This window comes from Pagrus major, chromosome 16, assembly GCF_040436345.1.
Source record: "Pagrus major chromosome 16, Pma_NU_1.0".
In the NCBI taxonomy this organism is placed as follows: Eukaryota; Metazoa; Chordata; class Actinopteri; order Spariformes; family Sparidae; genus Pagrus; species Pagrus major.
The window spans coordinates 4,638,433-4,664,897 of record NC_133230.1 but is presented as its reverse complement, the minus strand read 5'-3'; the positions used below and the strand labels follow the sequence as shown (position 1 = coordinate 4,664,897).

The window sequence follows — 26,465 nt, the reverse complement described above, 5'->3', positions numbered from 1 at the left end:
ATAAAAAACGAAAAAAAACAACAAAACAAAGTGACCCAAGGGCAGACATTTGAAGACATGGTCTATTGTCAATGAATAAATTATGTGCAGGAGCACAATCATGCTCAAGAGCTTTAGAGGCTTGTTTTTTTTTTTCTCTCCCCCTCTTCAACCTGTAACCTTTCTTTTCACTCAGGCAGACTAAAATGTCAAATCTGCCGGGGCGTCGGAGCCACAGGCGGCCGCTGCTTTACTGGTAAACACACAGACGACTAAAAGCAGGTTCCTTTTCACGACCAGTGAAAGGTTACGCTGTTAATGCAGGTCATGGGAGGTGGAGGTGGAGGTGGAGGTGGTCATCCATCTGTCCATCCACTATACATCCAACCACAACAATGTCTTCATCAAGACTGTTGTTGACTGAGTGGAGGCCAGTGGATATGGCATCCTCTGTTGATCTGTTGGTTCTGAAAGCACACTGGTGTGGGTCCACGCTAGAGCGCTAGCTGCACAGCTAACTGTGCTTTTTACTCTTATGCATCATGTAATCTGCAAAGTAACTAGTAACTAAGGTTATTCAATAAATGTAGTGGAGTATAAGTACAATATTTACTTCCAGAATGTAGTGGAGTGGAAGTAGAAAGTAGCAGATATTGGAAATACTCAAGTAAAGTGCAAGTACCTCAAAAAGTGTAGTACTTGAGGAAGTGTACTTAGTTATATTCCATCACTGCAGTTACATTATAATACATGATTTAAAGGGTTAAGACAAGACTTTCAGAAGATATCCAGCAGTATTTGTCAGCTACAAAATTAAAGAGATGTAAACATTAATGCATCTAAATTCATTCTGCATGATGAGTACTTCTACTTTTGGTACTGTAAGTATGCTTTGATGCCATTACTTTTGTACTTTTGTACTTTTACTTGTAGCAGATTACTTCTACACTGTGGTATCTGCCTTGTAAATATACATATGAGGTAACGCTTCATAATCAATAAAAGGTAGATGTATAATTAATTAAGCTTTAGATAATAGTTATTTTACTGTTAACAAACAATGAGATGCTTATAAACCAGTTATCAAGCAGCTGTAAAGGTTTAAAAACACCAGTTGCAACTTTAAAATAAACAGTTTATACAACATTTCATTGTTTCTTCATATTGAAATAACTAATTTAATTAACTATATGCATCTAAAATCTCAAGTCAAACTTCCTGGTGGTTCTTTAACATCTATTAATTGTGAAAATAATGAATATAAAACCACATAATGCACCTTTATGTCCACTTACTGAACCTACCAGTGTTATTATGTCCTCGGTGTCCTCACTTCTACTTGCTTAAAAAAAAGCCAAATGCAGTTCTCACTGAAATATCATTCACAAATATCACGATTGACCTAAAACACGCAGCTGGATTAGTTCCTGAATTTAATATGCAGAAATGATCTAAATGTTTTCACTGTGCATGTCATCTCACATAACCTCCTGAATTAAATGGAGAGATTTGGTGGTTGCATTGTGTTTTTATCCGTGATTAAGGAGAGCTGAGTGTTTTATAACATTTGGAGAAATAAAAAAATAAAAAACCCAACAGAGCAGTCCATATTTGAGAATGTTTTTATTATCCACGTTTATTCATCACACGTACACAATCACAACACACCCCCTTGATGCTCGATGGATATTTACACTGGCTTCACATGTGCACAAACCTCCTCTAATAAAAGTGTTTTTCTACTTGACAAATATTCAATATAGATAGTAGAAATATGTGAAACATCAAAACATGATAGTGTACAAGTTTAATTTACATCTAATCAAGCTCACGACAGCAAACAGGCCACTATTCAACGAGGGTCTGCACTGTGGGTCAAACAAACTAGAAACCAGCTGATTTTACTCTTCTGCTAATAAAAAACGACACTTTCACGTCTGATTCACTACAACATTTTCTCCTCTCGCTCCCAGGGAACCGGGTCCTGCTCCTCCTCGACCTGCGTGTTCCTGCGCCCTGTCCAAAAGTGCTCCACATCTGGGAAGGTCTTGTCCCCCTCCGATGAGACCGCGTTGGCGACGGCGTTGGCTCCCACTTCTGCTCCGTTTCCCTCCGTTTTCGGACACATTATCCTGGGGAGCTGCTTCGAGCTTCTGCAGGTCGCGATGAACCAGATGGTGACGAGTCCCTGGCGCACGTCGTCGTACATGGTCATGAGGATCACCGGAGAGAAGGAGCTGCATGCGTAAAGGAGCACTTGCGCAAAGATGATCAATCCCACAGGAGGTTTGTTGTACCCGAGCCTGATCCAGGTGAATGTCCCCCACTCCGGCAGCAGCATGAGCCCGAGTGCGCCGCTCAGACACAATAAAACCAGCGTAACTTTGCTCTGATGCCGCGGGTTTGGCGCGTGATTCACCGCAGAGTGCAGCGCTTTTGTGTAGTAGCCAAGCGTAAAGATGACCGGCATCAGGAAGGTTGCAGTTGGGTAAATCTTGTAGAACAAACTCATGAAGTCAGACGCGCACACTGGCATCTCAGAGACGCAAATAGTGTCGCGGCCATGCTGCACCACGGAGGCGAAAAGCATCTGGGGGATCGGAAAGATCATCGACACGATCCAAATGAACGCCAGGGCTCCGTGGATCCACGTCGGGCTGTACAGGGGCCCCGTGGCGGCGCTGGGGACAAAAGTGTGTTTGGCTCTGGTGGTGGCTGCGAGGATTAAAGTTTTTGCAACCACACACGAGTGCTGGAACCAGTCCGTGGTGCTGCAGACAAAACTCCCCAAGGTCCACGTCTGTTTGTAGTAGGTGACGGCGCGCACGGGAGCGCACAGCAGCAGGATGACCAGGTCCGTGGAGGCCAGGGAGGCGAGGAGCGCCTTCACCTCGGAGCCCTTTCCGTTCCTAAAGTCGCGGATGAAAATCAGCAAAACGAGCAAATTTCCAACTGCTCCGGACACGCAGATCCCGATGAGGATGACGGGCATGGCGGTCCTGGTGTCCTCCCCCTGGAGGAGTTGAACTCCTCCAACAAAATCAAAAAAGGTGACATTTGCCGGTCGATCAATATCCATCTCTTCCCCTTGTGACTGTAAAGTTTAATCTCCTTAAAGTGGAAAACAAAAAAGCTCTCAACAAATGAAATCAAATGTTTTTCTTTTCTCCACTTTGTCGTCCAGGAGTAAAATAAAAAACCCAAACCGAGCCGGAGGAGCTGTCCAGCGCGCCGCGGTGCTGAAGCGCTCTTAACAGGGTCGTGATCGCATCAGCAAGTGGGTGAGCAGGCTGGCAGGTAGGCTATTTCAAGTGCTGCCATTTAGCATCGTCAACCACTCACGTCATTTTACCAGTGTGGCTCCAGGCTGCAGCCAGCTCAAATGTGAGCGCAGCCTGGTGTGATTTACATCTGAAGCCTCTGAGGGATCCCGGCTGGCCGGCCGTGTCACAAATATGTCTGAGTAAAGAAATTATCTCCTGGATGTCTGTTAATTGTCTCTTTAGATTAAAAATGTAACACTTGCAACTTGGCATATTGTGCAGCCATATGAAATGATTAAATAATCATCAGATCATGCTGCAAAAATCTGGAATGGCTCAAAGGCATCTACTCAATGGGGACAAGCGTCCATTCAGCACATTAGAAAAAAGCCTGAATCTCGTCTTTATTTGTGCAAATAATGGCTCAAACTCCCCCAACTAACAGAAACATCCTTTTAAAACTAGTCAAGTTCAATGAAGGCCAAACATGAATCCCCTCAACCATCCATTTCAGGACAAACTGAGAAGAGTAAACAACGTTTGGAGCTGAACTTTGGTTGACTAAGGACAGAAAATTCAGTATTTCTGGCTCCTTAAAGAGACACTATGTAGTCTTGAAGAAGAACTCGCAATACAAACCCATAAATATTGTTTCCAACAGTGAATAAACAAGCCGTTCTCAGAGGAAAATAAGATCCCAAGAACAGTGTTTGAAGCTAGAAAGGTGGCAGGGTCCGCCACATATAAACAAAGTAAAACAGCGTACCAGCAACAGGCGTACCAGACCTTCGTTTGGCTAGAGTTCAGGAAAACATCATGGTTTGGGTTAAAACATCTACATAACTATTGTGACTTCAGTTAGGAACATACCAGCATAACATACGTAAGTTACATAAAGTTATATAAAGTACGTAAAGTTTACGTACGGATGGAAAAAGTACCCACCACTGACTTCACTTTCACTTCTCCTGGTGAAAAGTCCTTAGCTTGTCCGACCCATCCATCTGTCCTCGACCTCCTCACTACACGGGCTTTGTCTATACAGTATAATACTTCTCCTGACTTCCTCCTTTGCTGCCACAATGATTACTTCGGCCACTAGAGGTCACCACCAAACAAGAAACGTAAATATGGGTCGGAATCAGATGAGTTCACAGTCGACATGCTTGGTTGTCAATCATCGATCCTCCTTAATCCTACACACTGAACCTTTGAGGGATCCTGATGTGTTTTCGTTAAAGATGAATATATGTATGAATACAAGAAGATAAATTGTTATGAGCTCTTTAAAAACCTCAATGTGGAATCCAGTTCAAAATCCATTTATTGAGAACTTTGCACCTGCAAACGTGATGGATTTACGTTAAAACCCTTTATATTACACATTTCCTAGTAAGAAACCAATTAGTACTGATTAATTGACTACCAACATTTCCTGATTTACAGAATCAGACACCTCATCTCAGTAAAGTATCTGCAGGAACAGATCTGATACCAGTTCTCTGTTTTTCCCCCTGAATGTATCTCGGTGCGTGTTCGTCGTCAGAATAATTCTCATGTCAAGTAACAGGAAGTGAAGAGGAGTTTGCAGCCTGCTACGACCCGATGATTGTAAGTCACGGTGGATTCACTGAACACTGACAAAGTATCTGCATTGATGTGGATCACTGGTACCTGAACCAGCTCGTTAACGTCAGTATCTGGGTCACAAATAAAGAACCATCTATATTCTGTTCTAGGTATTGAATCCGGGCTCATTATCAGTCTAACACAATGACCCATGAAGCAGACTGCACCGCAGAGCGAGGTGTGTTTACTTGACTTGAAGAGCATCCGGATGATGAAGGGGAAGGTGGGGGGGAGCTGGTGGCGTTTAGTAGTGTGTGTGTGTGTGTGTGTGTGTGTGTGTGGGGGGGGTGCCCACTCAAATGCTGTCACCTCCTCTAAGAGGGCTGGTTGCTAGGAGACGGGAGCCACCATCACAGTATGGGGTTAGGAAGATGTGAGGCATCATGAAGTAGTGTGAGATCTAGACGGATAGAGAGGCTTTAAAGAGACTCTGGAGCTTCAGATCTAATGAATGAATAGTTACACAGTGTCGCTGCAGCGGGGGGAAAAAAGGCTCTAGTGGTATTTAGAGGGATGATATAATAGCAGAAGCAAGAGTGCTGCCCTGAGGGCGAGCAGTAATCAGAGATAATTGATATGTTATGGACTGTGCAGGGCTAAGAATACGAGGAGGTTTCAGCTCCCACTGATTTCGCCTCTGGAAAAACTATCAGTGGGACGTGAACGGGAGGCTCAAACACTCAAATCTGCATGTGTTTACACAGAGATGCGTTTGTATGTTCCACACATGACAAGACCTGTAACATATTCTCATGAGTTTATTATGATAATATAGATAAGAATAAGCCAACCCCCATTTTCATGCAAATACGCAGCCTACAAGTCAAAGTAGGACGTGACACGAAGTCAACTGTTACATAAAAGTAAATAAATTACATAAATGTGGAAGGGCAGGAATCAGGACGCCTAGCACTAGGAGCCAGGAAAGGGGCGGAGTTTATACAAAGGGGGTGGGGATCTCACCTGGGCCTTTCTACCTGCAGTGAGACACACCTGAGGGAGCAGCTGAGGCCAGCATTTGTTTGCTGCCTGATTCGGTAGGCCACATTTGAATGATTTGAGACGATAGGGAAACTGTGTCATTATGAAGTGTTTGTTTTTTAGCTCATGATGCTAAATTATATATTTGTTAGAGTCCCTATTGTTCAGTGAGGGACTGAGTTGGAGTTGATTGCTCAAGCGTATCAGCCGAGGATTTAGCTTCCAGTCACCTCTGATTTAGGGAAAAGACTGCTAGTCTGGAAAGGTGCATTTATTTTTTATGATTTGCAAAATGTTTGTCTGTAAAGTTTTCCTTTGTATATAATTTTGCTTCTGTTTCTTTTTAGTGTTTAGAACAAAGACACCCCCAGAGGAGCCAACCACTGTTTTTCCCTGTGTTAGATTTTCTGTTTTATTTCCTTTGTTTGACTGATGGGTAGAGTATCTTTCATGTGTGTGTTTCTGGTGTGGTTTAAGTCACCACAGCTTGATGTGCACAGGTAATTTTACTGTGCAAACAGTTTTAAATTGTTCTGTGGTGGTGGTTTTGCCCATAAATTACTTACATATTTAATGCTGATCCATATTTTATGCATGACTCTACACCTACACCTCTGGTAGTGCAGCTTACCCCTATATATATAACTTTCATTTGTTTGTTGATTTCTTATTGGTTGGTTTATTAAGGAACATTCTCATGTCATCCCTCCTTAATGTCCTGTGTTTAGACGACTTATCAGATTCCCTAGTTCTTCTATTTATTTACTTGTTGTTAATGAAATCTATATTTTTGATACAGCAGTCTCTGGTTCCAGTTTGTTCTGGGTCCTATGTATTGAATCTTCCTGGGTTGTGCTAAGTCTTTTGAGTTAGACGTCAGTTCACCAGGCAGCTAACTGTCCTCTAGACTTTATCAATGTTATTCGACGAAATGGGGAAAAGTCTTATTGGGCTGGTGTGCATCCTATGAGGTTGTAATTGCGGATTAAGTCCGTATGTCAAATTGGTTTCAAAGCCCGGTGCTGTTCCTGGGGGCTTGAACAAAACCGGATAACTTTTAGGGTGAAGTCTGGACCTTTTAGCCATGTTTGTGGCCAAAACGAGGTGTTTTCCTAACCCTAACAAGTGTTTTTTTGTCTCTAAACCTAACCTTTCAGCACATCCTTGGTTTTATGCTCACAGAGCTGCTTTCACAGCTTTGGACTCTCATCCTTCTATTATACTGTGTGTGCAGATTAATGAAACAGATCACAATCCATTTAAAAACTCCATTGGAGGGTAAAATTACTTGCCAAAAGTTACTTGAAGAAGATCTTCTCCTCATGAGGTGTTATCACGCTGTCAGTCATGATTGCCATTATCCTTTTTAAAGGTGCTTTAATGTGCTATCATTTTCCACTGTGCGTCATTTAAAAAGATAAGTCTCGTCCTGGAACAAAACATTTTCTCAGCAGGGGTCTCGCGAAGGATGAAAGATGTATTGTTGGATCGTACGTGTAGCGTCTGGTACTCAGACTGTAATTGTGGGTCTTTTTTTCTCAGGAAACAACCTCAGACCAACTGAGACAGCAGAGCCTGCAAGTTTTTCCTTTTCTTCTTTTCTTTTTCATCTCTGCGTCCACAGCCACTCCAGCCTAGACTGAATCAGTATTGTGTGAGAGTGGGATCCCTCACATCTCCCCGAGGGCTTTTACAGAGCCGGAGAAGGACAAAATAACAGTAAAAGAAAATGATAGAGAGGAGGAGGGAGGGAGGAGAGCATGAACAAAAACCCAGAGCTCTAAATAAACTCCAGTAATGTTCCCTTTGGAGATTAGAAACAAAGATGAAGTACTTTTTCGACCACAGGGATGTCTACCATTAATAAAAAAGCAGACCTTGCCATGATACATTTTTGTCCCAGATCCCTTGATGCAGAAAAAGCTCTTACAGTATCAAAGAAAACAAATGCAGGTTTTTTGTCATTAGCCTCATTCACAGAGATCAAAGGTAAAAAGGGTCTCCCCAGGTAACGGCACACGCCAACCGTGCTGCCATCAGAGCTTCGCCTTATTGATGTTATTGTTCAGAAGTGGAGAAGCGATTAGCAATTTGTTGTTGATGTTGCGACCCTGTTTTACATGACTCGCTTTCAAGTTGCCCCTCCATCATCACAAGATGGAGACGATGGATGGCTGCTGACATCGAGATGCTCCTATAGGTGGCAAGACTGACAGTTACCACGACAACCTGTGGATGGAAACCACTTGACTTGCAGAGCTGCTCGTGGCAGTCATCATTTGTCAGGCAGGCGGATGATTTTCAGCCCCCAAACATCTTTAATTTAGATGCTCGCGTGAATAAATCTGAATTAGATTTCCTGATGAGCTGCATGAAATCCTCTTAATCATCTGCATCGTTGTTTTGTTTATTTGTTTCAGGCATCATGCGAGGGGATAAATGACTCCCTTTAGCAAAAGGGCAGACTCCCGCCTGCAAAATAGCAAATAATTAATGTCAGTTTATAGCGTGTATGGGAGGGGGAGCGGATGGAGATGGAGATGTAGGCTTTTCTTTTTTCCTCCTTTACTCATAAATAGATAAAAAACAAATACAACTGCTGGCGTGTTATTTCCAGATTCTGTTTATATATCTTTAGCTTAGTGGATATTACTCACCACCACCTGCTTTTTAATGATTCATTGTTTGTTTTCCTCTTTTTATTCAGATGAATGTCAGCACTATGCTGCTGCCTGCTGTGCCTTCCTGCCGTGTTGCTGTCATGACTGATCATTTATGGACGCTGAGAGCTTAAGTGTTCAGATGCTTTACTTCAGTGAAAGTAGCAAAACCTGCTATTACAAGTAAAGGTCTTGCATTAAAAATGTTATTTTAGTGAAACTGTGTAAAAATAATCAAGAAAATGTGTTTTCTTTTTAATTATAGGTAAAAGTGTGAGAGATATCTGCTGTTTCAGTGTCAGCAACTGATACGCAGAGGATTTAAGGTGTACGGGAGGAGGAATTGTCAGTGATTATTGATGAGGAGACATGGGAGGAGATTTAGAGTTGAGCAAAAAAGATATTCATACTCGAACAAAGGCAGTTTATTTGAGAATTATACATATTACACGTATATTCACAAGATGCAGCTGTTATTTTAACCCACTCACTTTCTCCTGTGTCCCAAATGTCAATTTTAAATAGGTATCTTAACCAACAGCAGATGGTAATTCAACAATTTGCAGAAGTATTGATCTGAAATATACATGAAATGGAAGAATATTAGATAAACATTTAGAGATGGATCCAGTGTCTCTGATTTTGGGTGGAAATATAACCTTGTTAATTATTCTCCCCTTTGCTTTCCTTCCTTCCTTTCTATTTGTTTGTCCATCAGATGTTTATTTTCTCCATTAAACAGTTGATTGTTTGGTTTAGTGAAAAATGTCCAGAGTCCAAAGTGACACCTTTTTAAAAATGTGTGTTTTGTCCAACTAACAGACCAAACGTTAAAATGTAACTTTACATTTAAGAAGCTTTAACCATGAAGTTTACAGTCAGAGGTCTGTGAGGGCTTCATGTCAGCGATGATGACAAATGATCGTCCTGCAGAAATACTAAGAGAAGAGTGCCACCATGTGACAGAGGAAGGAAACGCACAACCTGCACCACAACAGTTATTACCAGACTCAACAGTACCAGATTTCTTCCTTCCAAGTGTTTGAACAGTTTTTATATTTGTATAGAAATGCAAAAATATTTACGTTGGCTAATATTCCCAACAACACACTTTCTTTTAAATATTTGTATTATGTTAATAATTCTAATGATATTAACTATAATTTACCACATAAGATGAAGGTCTTTCACTTCAGTTTGACAAACTACATATACTGTTAGATTATCTTCATCTTTGTATGTTTAACACATTTTATACATAAAGAAACCAGCCCCCCTTTTTTTACCTCATGAAAACATCAGTACCTTAATGTCAACAGAAGATGGCAGCAGATTATTATTTCTATAAATTACCTCAAAACTTATCGATCCTCTCAGCCACTAGATGGAGACTTTCACATGAGTATTAACACGACTGACAGCAGCACGAATGGAAAACTAAGAAATCCACATATAGACCAGTTTTTACTGCTGTGTGATGAATTTGATCAAAGTAACACAGAGGAGGTAAAACATCCCAACAATACTGATGATCTTATATAAATCTAGTTATTTATTTCTTTATTCTGGTGCAAGAATATGATGTAAAGCTGGCAATTAATAAATCATTGAACATTAAAAGTGGAGACACTTTCTTCAGCAGGTGCAGGGTCGAAATTCATTCATAGAAGATGGGACTTTGCTCTAAAGGCTTGTAAAAAGAGTGACCTAAAGTATTTTTACTTTAATTTAACCTTTTTCATAATCTTGTTTAGTATTAAGAACACCTCAGTGAGCCACACTGTTGGTTATTGAGATATTTATTTATCTATTTTGAATCCCAGCTTGTCTCAAATAAGGGGTGTGGCGTTACACCGGTATTGACCATAACTGTGATATTTAAAAGTGAATTATCGATGTAATTTTGATAAAACACAGTTGATCATGTCGTTCAAATAATAACTCGCCTCTCAAGTCATTTCTGTTTCTTTCCATTATTGCTTAGATGGCAAAGCAAGTCACAAAAATGTCCTTTTTTCCCACTTTTGTACAGTTATGGTTACAGAAACTCTCTCCACCTCCCTACACTTGTATTTTGAGGATAATGTAGTTGCTAAAAAGAAATAAAACATACAATTGGGATTGGGAAAAAAGGATTTATTTGACTGATAACATTTCTTACAAATAATATCTTCAGTCCATGACAATCATGTAGTGAAAATGGGATTCTGTGACAGCCCTATCCCACATTACACTGTCCTGCTGTTGTAGATACTTTCTACTGAACCAGATGTATATTAATCTGCAGCCGAAAATAGTCTGTTGCTTTATTTACTCCTGTTTGAGTAATAATTGCCAAAACTACAGTGACCAGCTGTTTCAGGAAATTACAGGAAACTATGTTTTTATCAGCTGTTTGTTGTTTTTAAGATGAACACGTTCAGTTAAACACATTTATTGACTTCATACATTCATTAATCTTTCCTTTTCTCAGGAGTGTGCATCACTTGAGTCACTTGTTTGTGCAGTGAGTGTGAAATAACAGCCACATTACACATTTCTGTACAAAATGATCCTATGTAACCTCCTCCAAGACCTGAAAGGGCTTCAATTCAATCAGTTCCACATGTAGGCAGATTAATAATTAGCTGAAATGTGTCTTTTCATGGTGTTTCATGAAAAACGGTGAAAGAGAGGAGAAAGCCTGCAGCAGCAGCAGCAGAAGCAGCCTGACTATAATATGTTAATACACACACACCTATAGTCAAACTGATTAAAGTGAAAGTTTTAATGCACACAATAAGAAACCAAATGTGTTTTGTTTATGGCCCTGGTGCTGCTTTTTATTTAATCTAGATGACTTGTATGTTTCCCGCCCTTTATGCACAGGAGGCCCCCCGTTTAATCTTGTTCTCCATCGGCCCCTGTGCATAATGAAAAGGGGGCTTATCATGATGCTGGCCTCGGGGTGACGTCGACTTTTCTCCATTTCCGCCGAGAATAAGGTGAATGCCACTTAAACCACGTGACCGGCTGGAAATCTCCCAGGACCCATAGGTGCCATCGCCGGGGCTGGAAATGGGAACAATAACTCAGAGAGAATAAAAAATGAAGAGTTCAATTGGGAAGCGATTAAAATGAATAGAAGCTTTGACTAGATAAGACACATACCATTTCCTCATCTATTTAACATTCATTGAATTGAATAATCCGGTCTTATTATCGTAAATAGTCTGCATATTTACCCTGAATATGCTAATTTATGTTTGCTGCAAGCCCTCTGCGACTTAATAATTTTTCCATCACTATATGCATATCTCTGTCTTTTCTCCTATAGCTATTTCTAAAGAGGAGTGGGGAGAGAGAGCGAGGGCGAGCGACCTAGAGGAATAGAGGAACACAGTTATATAGTGCTCATTGTTTCTGTAACTTTTCTATTCATTTTTCTTTTTTTCTTTTTTTTGCACTTTGCCCAGGGGCCAAGCGAGTTACATTTCAATCAAAAGATTCATTGTAAAGTCATTATCCCAAACTAGGCCCCGATAATTGGCTGTCATTTTGCATAGTGGTGGCACTCTGGCTTCAGGGCAAATGACTGTGAGTCTTATCTTTCACTTTTAAGGAAAAATAATGGACAATTTATCATTAATCTTCTCCGGGAAATAATAACAAGTTAAATGTCATTCCCCCTGTGTCGCGCCTTACAAATAAAATTGTGTCGCTCGTGGGCCTGGGCTGATCACCGGCTGACCTATCCTCTTCACCGTGAAGGTAGAGGAGAAATTTAACACTGGCAGGCAGCAGGGTGAAGGCAGGTTGGAAAACATTACATCCTCTGCGACGCCTAAATATACATGTAATATGAGTTATAACAACATTTTTTACTACTTCTCTCGTAGCTCTTAAAATGTGGTTAGCTCTGAAAATGTAGCTTTGAGGCACTCTTTGGTTTAGAGGGTCTTCTAGCTTGTGGAGTAGAATAATTTGCAAGTTGTTTGCTAGGGAGCATCTATAGCTTCGTCCAGTACAAAGCAAACAACAGAAAATAGGGAGTCACTGTAGCATAAGGCCATAGATCCAAAGTCATGGGACCTTATTTCCTAAAAAAGATGTTTGGGACTTATAAAGATCATTTTCCAAGTCAATAAAGTCGCAGTTTGTCCTGAATAATGTAAAATACCATCTAGTTTTGTTGTAAACCACTCTGTGAGCTACATCGTCTCGATCAACACCAACATGGCCGCCAACTCGGCACAGAAAAGGTCCTAAAAAAGGTGAAAATCACAATAAATCTGCTCATATTGACGACTGCAGTGATGCGAAAGGAGAGTTGGTCGGTTCTGTGAGCTGCTAGTATACAGGAGCAGGTCTACAATGATTAAGTTTGGTGAGCGTTCAACGAGACGACGCCACTAACGAGACTGTTGGCTGTGTCGTCTTTATAATGACGTACCTTCACAGCCTTATATTTCATTAATTCGATGAAAAACTGCGACTTTCTCAAGCTGAAAATATGAAAATATGTGTAGTTCATGACACGATTCACTAAGTTTTTTGGAAATAAGGTATAAAGTGTCTGAAACCTCAGCTTGTTTAACTTTGCTGTTCTTTAATAACTTCTTTCTATGTTTAGTGAGAAACTGCTCAATCACTGTGCAGCTGGCACTGTGTGTTTTCTAAAGTAAGACATCGTGTCTTTCAGCCTCAGTGAGCGACCCGGTCCATGTCGAGGGCCCTCATCAGTAAACAATATGAGACAAATGGCAGAATGAAAGGTTGACATCAGCAGAGGACGACACTCATTCCCATTCGTTTATCGGATTAGGCTGCTGTGAGAGGACGAGGCGGAATGACTCGTTTGGCATTCAAAGGCAACTGTGGCCCAAAGAGAGGCCTGTTTGAACAGAGATCAATTATCAATCAGTGTATAGGCGAGGAGGGGAGATTACCAGAGCTGTGCGAGTCGTGTTGACAAATAAACCCCACAGATCCTGTCAATGAATGCACACCGACAAACGCCTTTGGCTTTGACACTGGCCACTGCTGAAATTCAGATTAGAGTCCATCTCATCGGCAGATTAGTGCTGTTTATGTCTGCTGCACCATCGCACATCATCTCTGCTGTCATTTCAGCCGCATTAAGCTCCCTGACCCGCTGCTGCACGGCCAATTATGTCCTTGTAAGCTCACAGGTTGCTTTCACACAACCCCAAAACCACTTTATACACACATCTGTACATTTTCTGATAATGTCACAACCTTAAACAATCTCACTTAGAAAATACACAGCCCATTAACAGTAAAGAAGACAGGCCTGCATGTGTGTTTCATGAACATGAACACATGATGAGCTACAGCAGCTGTACAGACGATGAACCCTGTCTGCGTGTCAGGAATAATAAATCATCTGGAATCAATTTTAACAATCAGGTAATAAAAGTGAACAAGCTTTTAATGAAAGACTAAACTACTGAAAGATCATTTTTAAAAGCTGTAAAGTAGTTACCACACTCTTACCTGAGCAAAAGTATTAAAGATGTTAAAGATATTAACATCAAGATATACATAATATACTCATTATGCAGTATAATATATTATTAGATTATAATTATTGCTTTAGTTTATCTGCTGAGTAGCTTGTGAATTTCCCTTCAGGGATCAATAAAGTTTTATCCTAATAACATTACATCATTGTGTATTATTGAATCTGCAAAGTAACTACTAACTAAAGTATCTAATAAATGTAGTGGAGTAAAAATTGTAGTGAGTAAATGTATGTAGTTACTTTCAATTGCTGCTATTGAAAGAAAAAGTCCTTAAACTCATGATTATAAATCAGCAAGACTTAAAAAAAAATAGGCCAGTCTCCTAATGTCTGTATTAATATGTTGATTTACAATTATATCAATCAATCTATAGATAAAGAGACATTCAAGATATGCAGGGAGTTTTCCCAGAAGTGTTTCATAAACAAATCTTACCAGGAGAAATTCTGGTTTCAGATACTGAAAGTTTCCTGGCAAACCCAATACACACTTTTTATCCTTTCTACAGTTTGTTTTACATCTGGAGAACTGGTTGCTTTTTTATGTATATATATATATATATGTATATATATATATATATATATATATATATATATATATATATATATATATATATATATATATATATATATATATATATAAATGGTGGTAGTTGGTGTTTGTCTGTATGAATTTAAGGAGCAAAACATCAACTTAGAAGACAAGAGAAGACAATCCTTAAAGCACAGGGCAGCGTAAAATCATCTGGAGTGATAAAGCATAAACATTCAACACTCGGCCATCACATGAATATTTAAAAGCTGCTGGTTAATGCAAAAAGATGAGCAGAGGCCACGGTACTACTGCTGAAAAGACTGTTTTAGAGACTTGAATGTGGATTAGATAATATACGTTGCTGCTTGAGTCATGAATTTTAAATCATTTGTGCCTGAAAAAGAGCAACAGATGAGGATTAATCTGACCAAATGCTGCTGTTTGCTGATGAAAATTAACTTCAGCGATAAAAGCGTGAGCTCATAATAGATATAAAGGATGGGTTTGACATTGTCCCGAGTGCTGTTGTGTCCCTGAATGCATCAATAGCAGTGGTCAGTGTGTCAGTTTGGAGGGCAGGTTGAAGGTTAGAGGGGCCTCAGAGAGCAAACAGACCTCCGGTAATCCCGACCTGCTCTTTGAGTTGACCGTGACGGTTAAGAACCGCCGTGAATCCTCAGGCACGTCTGGACGACCTCAAAGTCGCGGGGACGGGGACGGAGCAGACGGATGAAGGATCATGGGAAAAAGTGGCGTGATGGTGCTCAAGACAAAGGACACAGTTTTGGGGTAGACTGATACTGTATACTGTGTTTTTGTGTTATATCGAGCATGGTATGAATGTAGAAAACATGATCTGAGACCCTTGTCATGTCTAGAGATTTATTTCTAAGATGAAGGACCAGAAACATCCTGCAAGTTCCCTGATTTGGTCCATCAAAAGTCAGCAGTTGTTGGAGTTTCTCCGGGTGTGTTTCAGGGAGAATTCACACTTTGTTTGAAGCTACATTTTGCCATTTTTCGACATCAGGTTTACAATAAAGAAACAAGGGAGGTGACAGTAAATTAGACCTGATATATAAGACTGCAGCTCTGCTCAGCTGGTTCAGGCTCAGTGAATTTTTCCCATGAAACCAGGTAAAGAAACTCTGCTGGACCATAAACTGACTGTAACTGCAAACACTTCACAAATCTTTGTCAGTTTGACAGTTTTAGATTCATAAAACTGCAATTAAAGTACTTTTTGTGGAAATATTTGGTTTATAATCAATCAAGAAGCTCTGTGGCATCTTTCTCTTTGATTTTTCTTGCGACGAAGCAGAAGTTTCTGCAGGTGGCGCTCTATGTTTTGCCTATTTAGTCATTGTGACTGTCACTGATCACGCTTAACCAACCTGCTCTTCCCTCATGTATTACAAATAAACTGTTTCCTGTTAAATCGCAAAAACTTACAGGGAAAAAGAGTTCTGGTTGGAAAGATCTAGCGACAATAGTTAAATAAGTTCATAGGTTGAGTTTCTTTTGTGTTTTATTGATCAGTGAGTCATAAAAGATGCGATAACTTGTATGAAAATATCTCACATTGACCCTTAAATTCTTGCTGTTATTCCCTGTATGTGAAGTGTTTCTAACATTCGTCCTCTTCCTCCAGGCATTTATCTTGAACGCTCCTGTCCTGAGGAGGGTCACGCTGCTGCTCCTCTGCCCTCCTGACCTGCGAGGGGTCAGCGAGAGCAGCTTTTACAAATCCTGACTTTATAAAAAACGCTGGGAGAAGCTCCTCATGGGAATTAACTCCACCCAGGCAACCCCAAACAGTAAATTACAGGGGGCTTACATGATTCCTGCGTCCCCCGGGGACATCAAACAGTCGGACGTGGGCTCCGTTAAACTCAGCCCCGCTCGCTCCACTTCAGATCTGCTTCTTCTCTTTTGTTCCACCGTGTTGGTTCAATCCCCTGAAGACTGCAGGGAGGCTGCTCGGGTCTCTGCGGGCTCTCCTACTCGTTCTGTTTATTAAGATGTTTTAAAACGACTTATTCACTGAGAAACAAGAACTTTATTTTTGCTCAAAAACCAACATTTTAAGGGTAATAGCTGCAGATTCATGTCTTACTTTCGTGTGTGTGTCGTTGATGCTGTTAATTGTCCGTGTAAGATGTTATTTCATGATGAAGTGTCGCAATTTGAGCCTAACCAAGTCGTTTTCTTGCCTAAACCTAAACAAAAAGCATGTGTAAGGTCCGGTGAGCTGGTGTGTTTCAACATCTGTAAGTGCAAAATCACTGCATATCTTATTTGAGACGTTGGGACTATTTCCAGCCATGTTTGTGGCGAGAGAATCAGGTATTTTAAGCTTAAAAATGATCTTTTCCTAACCCTAACCAAGTGTTTTTTGTTCTTAAACCTAACCAGAGCATGAGCAGAGAGTTGTCACATCATAAAAATTTAAAAAATGAACTTAGAGAAACTTTAACAGCTAATTGAATGTGTTTTTTGTTTCCCCTGCACAGGATTTAATCTCGTAAATGTTTCTTTTGGCGTGAAATCTTCAAATCTGGCAACATATTTCTTTGTTTTTGTTAGTTTGGTGGCATTTTTGACCTGCAATTTGATCCACACATCGACCCCAGATGAAGTCACAGCATCTGCCGTTAACATAACACCAAACCAGCTCACGATATCAGCGCACGATCTGAATTATCTCAGATGTTGTGGGAACTGCGGTCCCTCTCTCTGCCGCCTGGTCTCGGGGACAATGGCTTCGTACACGCCTGAGTGTTTTTTTCTCAGCTCTTCAGCGGGGAGGAGCCCCCGCTGGGAGCAGATTAGCCTCTTCATGGGGGATGTGACGCCCAGAGAGGAAGTATCAGAGGAGGACAAACACAAGGACAAATCATCCGGCCCTCGCTTAATATTCAGCACAGACACGCAGACAGCAGGAGAGGGCTTCCTCTGAGCCGCAGACTGAGATTTCCTTTTCTTCTCCTCTTTGTTTTTCCTCATTTTGATCTCTATTAGCTGCTACTGAGATGATTGTTGGTCGTCTGTGGAGGGAGACGTTTAAAGGAGAGGGAGGTGGTTAAATTTATGACAACTCGTTCACCCTTATAATAGATTATAGTCACTATAAAGTGTATTTTCAGTTTTATTTTCCTTTATATATTTAAGGGCAGCAAGAACATCTTTAAATCATTTCAGGCTCACAGAAAGAGACAAAATTAAAAGACGTGATGAAGGAAATAAAGAAATTAGTTCTGCAAAAGTCACAAATCATACGGAGAAAACAGGATTTCACAAAGATAGGTGAATGTATTTGTTTTGAGATGAAAAGAGATGTACAGTGTTTCAAAATGAAGAGGGTGTGATGTGCAAAATAATCTATGGCACCCCGTTTTAAAAGTTATTTATTATTTTATAGTGAAAAAAATATTCAATTTGGATGATAGACCTGATTCATTATGAGGGAAATTGTTTTGCAGAACAAAGTAGTAAAGAATGCAAATATAAAGAGTCCAAAAACATCAAATAAATACAATTTTAAATGTAAATTATACAGAAGATATGAACAAAAAGTGGCATATACAGCGCACTTTGCACTTTTTCAAACAAGAAAATAAAATAAAGAGTAATAATATATAATTTTTGAATGATTTAAAATGCATTTCATGTCTTTAATTCATAAAAAAAAATGATACTTTGTCAACATCTTTGCATCTTGGGTTTTTCCTGCAGAGGTGATTTCACCACCAACAGATGGCGTCAAACACAAACGTATCCAGACTGAGCACATTATATTAGACCAACACTTGATACTGATTTCGAGGAACCTGCATTATAAACCTTAAAATGCTTTAAACTCAGTATTACTGAAATAAAAAGTCCAGTTTGAGGATCTTGGTTGCAGATGCATCACCAGTTTTGAAATAAAATGCACCAAAAGTCAAAATCACTGATTTATTGTTGTATTTTCTTCTATATCTTCTTAATGTATTATTAAATAAAAGAGATTAACAGTATACTCTGTCGTCCTGCTCGTTGCGGGGCTGATTGACAGCTGCGGGGGTCAGTCTTCGGCTCTTTCCCACATGGCCCTCAGCCGCAGTTTAGCAGATAATTAAAATCTAACTCGGACAAAGACCTCTAAGTCTCCAGCTTCAGCGTTACAAAGGCAGAGCCCACATCCCCAGAGCCGGTAAACCAACACCGCATTATTGAGCCCCGCAAAAGAAAAACACGCCGCTCTCCGCCAGCTGTTCACCGCAAGTGTTGTTGTGGTTTTTGTCGGAGCGGCCGCGGAAACAGCGGCGGGCCGCGGGAGCCGCGCTGCGTTCAGGGGCGGTGGGAAATACGAGAGTCCTGAGGTTACTGCACATTAATGACCTGTAATGAATCATTTTGAGCTGCAGTTTACGTTACTTTAAGATGAATCTGCATTAAACATGTGTGCTGTGTGTCTCAAAATATTAACTTCTGACGGTATGAAGTCGGAAAAGGTAAGACGCAGCTTGGAGACCATGCTCTATAAGTTTAAATTTAATTTAATGCACCCTATAAAGGCGACTTGTTCCTTTATTTTCAGAAAGATGTCACACTGAAGTTGCAGTTCAATGTTTAAATTAGATTTTATATTTTGCAAACTGTTGTAACGTGACCTGCTGGGTTAACACACTCTGCAGCTTGCGTTCCTGCAAGCAAAATACGTTTACTTGTCGATTAGGGAACTTGAAGAAAAGGCTTGAAAAAAGGGAATAAGTTTGGGAACCACTACACTAAGGTAGCCTTGTTACGGTTAAACTGAAGTCAGTATGCAGTTTGGTGATATCTGCAGCGTACTCAGTCAAACCATTCTGCAGCTCACGCTATGCTATTTAGCTGTCTGCCGCTGAAACTAAAAGCAGCTTTCAAATGGACTGAGAGCACCTGAACGCAGCTCTGCAGGCTGCATGGCTGCTGGCACTGAATTAATCTGCTGTGCTGTTTAGAAAGGATAACAGTGATCCGCCTTCACACAGTGAAAACACACAGCTGATCTGAATCTCAGACGTTACATTTCAGTAATAGTGTCATTATTATAAGGAAAACACATCATAATACCAACTTTACACATTTATAATCAACACGAATACTGTTTAACTGTTGCATGAACTTGTATTACTACAAGTAAAATCACTCTTGTATCCCTAGTTGATCAATTAGTCCTTACATTTCTCAAATAATTCATTAATAGTGGACATTATTATCACACAGGTGGAGAAAATGACAACTTGTAGCATCATTGAAGCTCTGACACTGATAGTTTTGTTTGTTTATACACCAAATATACTTCAGTTTCAGAAATAAATCAGCTGTATTCACCATATTTAGCTTCTGACTGCTGACTAAACAGACTTTGGTTCAGTTTGGGTCTTGTGTCCTCAGTCTGGATCCAGGATCTCCGGTCCAGTCCAGATAAAAAAAACTCATTATGGAACCTGAGGTCCAGCAGACACCTGATCTCCTCCCCTGCAGTCTAAATATTTGGATTCATATAAAGCCCAGTAACACCAGTATCACCAGTGCTCACTGCCCAGTGACAGCTGCTGCTCAGCAGTGTGAGTCCTGTCCATGTCCACCACATACACATCAGCGAGGGACAGACTGAATATCACCACCTTCATGAAGACAGCATTTATTAGATTTATTCATTGTTTATTTATTTATTTATTAAGACGGCTGCTGCACTCAGCCTGTCTTCAACACAACCTGATTTTTTTTTTATTAACAAGCTCCCTTTAATAACACAGATGGTTTCCACTGCAGCTCACACGTCAAAGTCTGACAGTAAAATACCTGCTGCTACCTTTGAAACCGTTAATTTAATGTTCCTACTGTAAGATGAGATCTTTACAGCGTCACACTGCTAGAAACAATGATTTAAAAATGGTTAAAGTAGGGTAAGTTCCTCAAAAACATCAACATTTACAGCTGTATACTGTATTTACAAAGAAAAGTACATTACTGTACAACATTTTCTGTATTTTTACAGCAATTTGTGAGTTTTTTGGTTGTAAATGACAAATCTAAGTATCAAGAATACAAGTCTGATATTCAATATTTTTCTTTTTTAAAATCTGATTGCAGATTAAATAAATTAATTTTAAAAAATGATCTACTCTGGCTGTCGTGCAACATGCAGCCTGCAAACTAGTAACTAATCAAGTTATTAAGTACATGTAGTGGACAGTTGTAGTGACAAAAATGGAAATATTCAATTAAAGTACCTCAAAATTGTATTGTAAGTATACTTGTGAAGTATAGTACTCGAGTAAATGCACTTAGTTACATTCCAGCACTGCTGATAATAAACCAGATCATAAAAACAGAGACAGAAAGTGTAGAAATTGAAGGTTTTTCTTCATCTGTCTTTCAATAAACTGATGAGTCCTTGCTGATTTACGTCTGTCGACGTGGTTCTGATCCGAGGTGTGTTTACAGGCAGTCACAGCTGTGTGTTTGTGACTCTGTGAAAGTGTGTGTCACGTACACGAGGACAGGAGCATTTCATTACGTTCATCAGGGGTGAGAAAGTGAGCCCTGATTAGGGTTTCTAATTACCCAGTTTAAACTCTAAGTAGGCCATTTGCACTCCGCTGCTTGAACTGGATCCATCTATCTTGTTTCTCTTGGCTCCACAGAAAGTGTGTGTGTGGCAGCTGCTGGCCCTCATTGTCTACCACGGTGTGTGTGTTTGTGTGTGTGTATATATCCATCTTACATGTGGATTAGCTGTGGTTATGTAACAGCTGTTGGTGTCAGGATCTGATATGAATCCGTGAGCCTGATGAGGTGGATGATTGGCAGCTCCGCTCCCAGAATAGACGAGGAATCTCTCTTTGATGAGGCCCCTGAGCTCCGGCTTGATCTCTTCACGGGGCTTTCTATAGAAAATCTCTTTGTCGTCTTCGTGATTGGCGCGGATAATATCTTAATGAGGCAGATTAGTTTGTAAAAAAAATATTGCTAAACATTTCAGCCCCTCGTTTAGAGGCCTGTTAGATGCCTTTATGGCTCTCAAATAGGTTTTGTCTCTCATGTGATTAGAGGACGTCGAGGGATGTGAGGCAGCCTTAAAAATCTCATATTGGTCGGCGGAGGATCAGGAAATAATAGGCAATTTGGCAGCGTGTCGTGGAAAATGATGCAGTCTCTTTATGAGCTCTGATGTTTTCCAAATATGAATGTTTCTGAGCACTAAAAGTTAAGATTAAAAGACTCTTTATGACCTTTGAAACACAATCTCAGAGGGGAAATCTGCTTAAACTATTAGTTTATCAACAGAAAATGAGCCATCAATCATTTTGATAGTCAATGATGTGTTTTAAGCATGTTAATCAAGTGAAAATGACAAATATATTCTGGTTCCAGTTTTCACAAATGCAAGGATCTGCTGCTTTTTTCTGTTTTCTATCATTATAAATTGAATATTGTGGAATAATATGGACAGTTGAAGACATTATCGTGCCTTCTGGGGAAATTGTGTAAACACTTACTGATGAATGGATTACAAAAAGAATTACACGATAAAGAAAATAGATTAATCCAGCACTAAAATGATTCATTAAAATGAGAAAATGAATTGGCAACTTTTACTAAAAAGTATGCAAAATACTTTTGGTTGCAGCTTCTCAAATGTTTTGATTTTCTGTTTTTTCTTTGATTTATGTGACAGTAAACATGAATATATCCGGGTTATGGAGAAAACACTGGAGAAAGATTGGAAAAAACAAACAATTTGAATACATCACTTTCAGCTTCTGGGAGGCTAAAATGGGCATTTTTCAACAATTTTCTGACATTTTAAGGATTAAAATCGAGTCTAATAAATCGTTTGATGTGGAAACTTGAAACGTCCAGTGTGCATACAGTAAGAAGACAGCACAGAGTGGATGAAATCTAAAATAAAAACATAAAATTAAACAACATATAGACCTACACCCAGGAAACAATACAGCAGGTGCATCTTTTATACCATCAATTTTGGTCGTGTTTCAGCACCAAGTGTCATCCTGCAGTTAAACTTTTGAAATTAAGCTTATTATTCATATAATTATCATGCATTTTTCAGAAAGGGAGAATGAGTGAGTCACTTTTGTTTCTTAATATAATAGAAAACATACTATATTGGAAACAAATAGTATATTTTCATGTCTTAAAACAAGTCCAGAGGAGAGCTTTTAGTTAAATTGGTTATCAGAATGTATTAATTAACAGTGGAAGGAATGATTATCCTGCAGCCAGGGAGAGATGGCTTCTCAAAAAATGTCCACATTGCTTGTCAAACTTTAAACTTTGTTACCTGTGATCCCCAACAGAGGGCGCTGTGTGCCTCAGACTGTAGCTGTGCAGCCCACATGTTCATGTTCATGTTCATGCTGTGTTCACAGACAGGAGGATACAGCAGTGAAAGAAACAAAACTGGTCCATAATGTAATATTTCTGTCTGCAGCAGTTGATAAAAGGTGGAAGAGAGTCACTTTCAGCTTGGAGAACAACTTGTCCTCTCCATGCCGATGTGCTTTTAATCATTGGACTTGGATCTGGAGCGTTTTGATGTAGTTGTAGTTAAGTTCTTATCTATTCAGGACAAGTATTTTGGGTGTTATCAGATTTCTAAGTGTCCATCATAACTCTCGGGGTTGTGTGGGTAAAACCTGAGCGGGCCTTCATAAATCATGCAAAGCGTGTCGGCCATTCCTGCACGTCGGCTGCGTTTTGATTTGCATGGATAAAGCACGAGGTTCGATGTGATTTAAGGGAAGGTCACACTGAGGTCAAACGCTTTTGCATATTAGTGTTTTAGTTAAGTTATCACAGTTCAAACACAGATAAGATCGACAGAAAATCCACTAGAAAAGCCTCGTCTTTTTAAAAATGTACCATCCTATCCTTGGCAGCCAAACTCCTGGCAGTCTGAGCAAAGCAGAAACACAACATTAAGGTTTATTTGCCGTCTGATGCAAGTCTGGATGGAGAAACCATGAGGCCTGCCTGCTGCCCTCACTGCCTGTCTGTAGGATACAGTACCAGATATCTGGACTTCTACCAACCAACCTGCTTCATCGCCAAAATCACATCTTTCCTCGGCCAAAACTTCATCTTGGCACCGCTGAAGTATTTCTGTAGCATCTTCCAACTCCAACAGAAATTCCTTCATGAAACTTGAGCCATTTTCCCTCCACGTTTTTTTCATTTCAGATAAATCACAACCTTTGCTTTGACACCTGCATTCCTAACTCCCACAAAACTAATTTATTTTCAAACCTCATTACCGCCTCCACTAAAATTAACTTCCTATAAAACATCATGGACAGATTCCTGCTATCTGAAATAATGTGACCGCAGTGGACAAATGAAATTTAGAGAGCGGTGATAAACTGGACGTGTGGCAGTCAGAACATCCTGGATATTATAATAGAAATATTACAATTATTTCTCTCTGTGTGCAGCAGATATAAATACTTGTTATAGTTGGAAATGAGCTGGTTGCTGGTTTGTCGATGGAGAGAAACGACGAGGAAGGAGTGGGAAGCTTTAGTCAGAAATACTTAAATAATCACCCACATTTTCTTCCTGCCTGTCGACTAAAAAGCTCTCCCTGCACTTCAAATTTCATGGACACGAAGATTTGCTAAGTGGCCCAAGTTGCCTCCCTCTCCTTGCTCGCCACTTCAGAGCCGGTCTGTTTACTCGGTCTTAACCTGAGTGGAAAATCTCAAGTGCTGCTGTCAAAATACCCTCAAAGACAGAAAATCCTCTCCCTGTCAGCCCATAAAGTAATATTTCATATGTGGGCGACAGGAGACCGAAAGGCTGGAAAGAAAAGCACGAAGGCAGTGGCTTTGAAATTAGGGAACAAGTGGCGCTCATCAGGGTTTTAACAGCTGCTGATGTGCTCTTGAGCATGGGACTAAAGTGAAGGTGCTCGGTGAACTACACAGGAAGCTTTTGAGTTTTTAATCTGCTCAGGAAGTCGTCTTTTGAAAGGGAGATCAGATAACAAAGCCTATGTCGTAAAAATCACAAGAAATCACACAGAGTAGCATCATCACACATTCACTGACGTTCACAGATATTATTAAAGTGAGTGTCAGCTTTCAGTATCGCAGCTCGTTCCAGTAGTAACAGGCAAAGTACTGGAAACCAGTCTGTCCCAATACAAAACACCCCTGAAAAAGCTAAATTAAAATCTGTGTAAATTAAGTTAACAGACGTTTAAACCACAAGGACTTATGAAGTAAGATGGTGTACATTCAAATCTGCTGTAAAGACTATACATATGACGTCACTCTCCCTAAATTAACCATTTAAGTGCCTCTAACCTGAATTAATGATCTCTTTAACTTGTCTGTCAATACATAGACTGGGATATGATGTCAGTCCACTTCCCCTCAGGTCAGCCGGTGGCAAATTCTCCACTATTTATTGATTTCCTCACATGTAGGCTTGTGCACAGTTCAGCACTACATCACCAGCCACCACCAGCAGCAACATTAAAGTGGCCCAGTCCTCCCATCAGTCACTCCCAGGCAGACGTAACCTCACAGGGCCCCCGAGGTCGAACGAGGTCTTTCACAGCCACACGTCAAGTAAGTTCAGACAGACTGAAGCAGGCAACTCAACTGGGAACGAATTCTTCCTCACAATGACAGCTGGAGACAGGAAACAGGGTCTGAACAGTGACAGAGGGACACAAACTAAACAAAAGGGAACAATAAGAAGACGACTAGTGTGCAAAGGATGAAAGACACCAGCAACTAAATCGACTTAAAGACAGTAAACAGCTTGTTTAGCCACAAACACGACTAAAAGCAATGAAAACATGCAGCAAACATCAGGGATTTCTTGTGCGATAATTTGCTCTCATGATTTCGCTGCTGCTGTCATGTTCTGGAAACATGAAATAATAGTGAAACCACCTTGTGAAAAGCATTGACAGGATGTGCCAAACATTTTAATCGGGTATACTGAATATCAGATGCGGTTGACTTAATGTCACGACCTTTGGCGCCTTGGTTTGGAAAATCCGGCCCACAGTGTTGGTGACAAAAACGGTGCCAACGTTGCTGGTGGTGCCTCAAACGCCCTGCAACATATAAACCACCAAAACACTTTCCTTTGTAAGTGCTTGACGAAGGATAACAGGAGTCTACAGCCATGCTAATGGCTCTGTGAGGCTGTATGTTAGCACAAAAGTGCTTTGAGCTAACTGCTAACATGCACACTGACAGTGTCCACATGCTAATGTTTAGTGTGTACAATGTTGATTATTTTGATTCACTGTTTTAGCATGCTAACATTTGCTAATTAATAGCACCAAATACACACATTTCACATTAGGTATGCTCGTTTCGTACCTTGCCAGGGCACCGATCGAGAACCAGGCCCGAGTATTGTACACTCATCAAACAAACTGGACTTTGGGGTCAAGTGTACTCGGTTTCGGGCCCAGGTCCCTTTATGTGACAGCACTGTTAATCTCACTGGTTGTACCTAGTGCTAAAAATCCTAATTACCAAATGTTATCCAAAGCATTTGACTAAATCAAGTTTTGACCTGATGGTTGTGGGTGCTACTGGAAAAGTTTAAGGTTCATCAAAGTAATTACAATCTGAAGGGAGCATGAATATTTGGACCAAATGTCACGGCAATCCATCCAATAGTTGTCAAGACATTTCATTCTAAGCCAAAAAATGTAAGCCTCATGGTGGAGCACGAGGAAACATCCGTGGAGGTTATTGATTCATCCTCCAGGAACCATGAATGTGTGAACAATCCAAATAGTCAACCAAAACTCCATGTTGTGTGTGTATTTAAAGTTAACATACTTATTTGAACCCAAATCATGAGCTTTT

General features: G+C 40.2%; 1 protein-coding gene across 1 annotated transcript; it reads right to left on the bottom strand.

Moving 5' to 3' along the window:
- Window positions 1-1,924: 1,924 nt before the first annotated feature.
- LOC141010238 (G-protein coupled receptor 151) lies at window positions 1,925-3,058 on the bottom strand. Its single transcript, XM_073483110.1, has one exon. The coding sequence runs from the start codon at window positions 3,056-3,058 to the stop codon at window positions 1,925-1,927; it is 1,134 nt and encodes a 377-aa protein (XP_073339211.1).
- Between the last annotated feature and the right edge of the window lie 23,407 nt (window positions 3,059-26,465).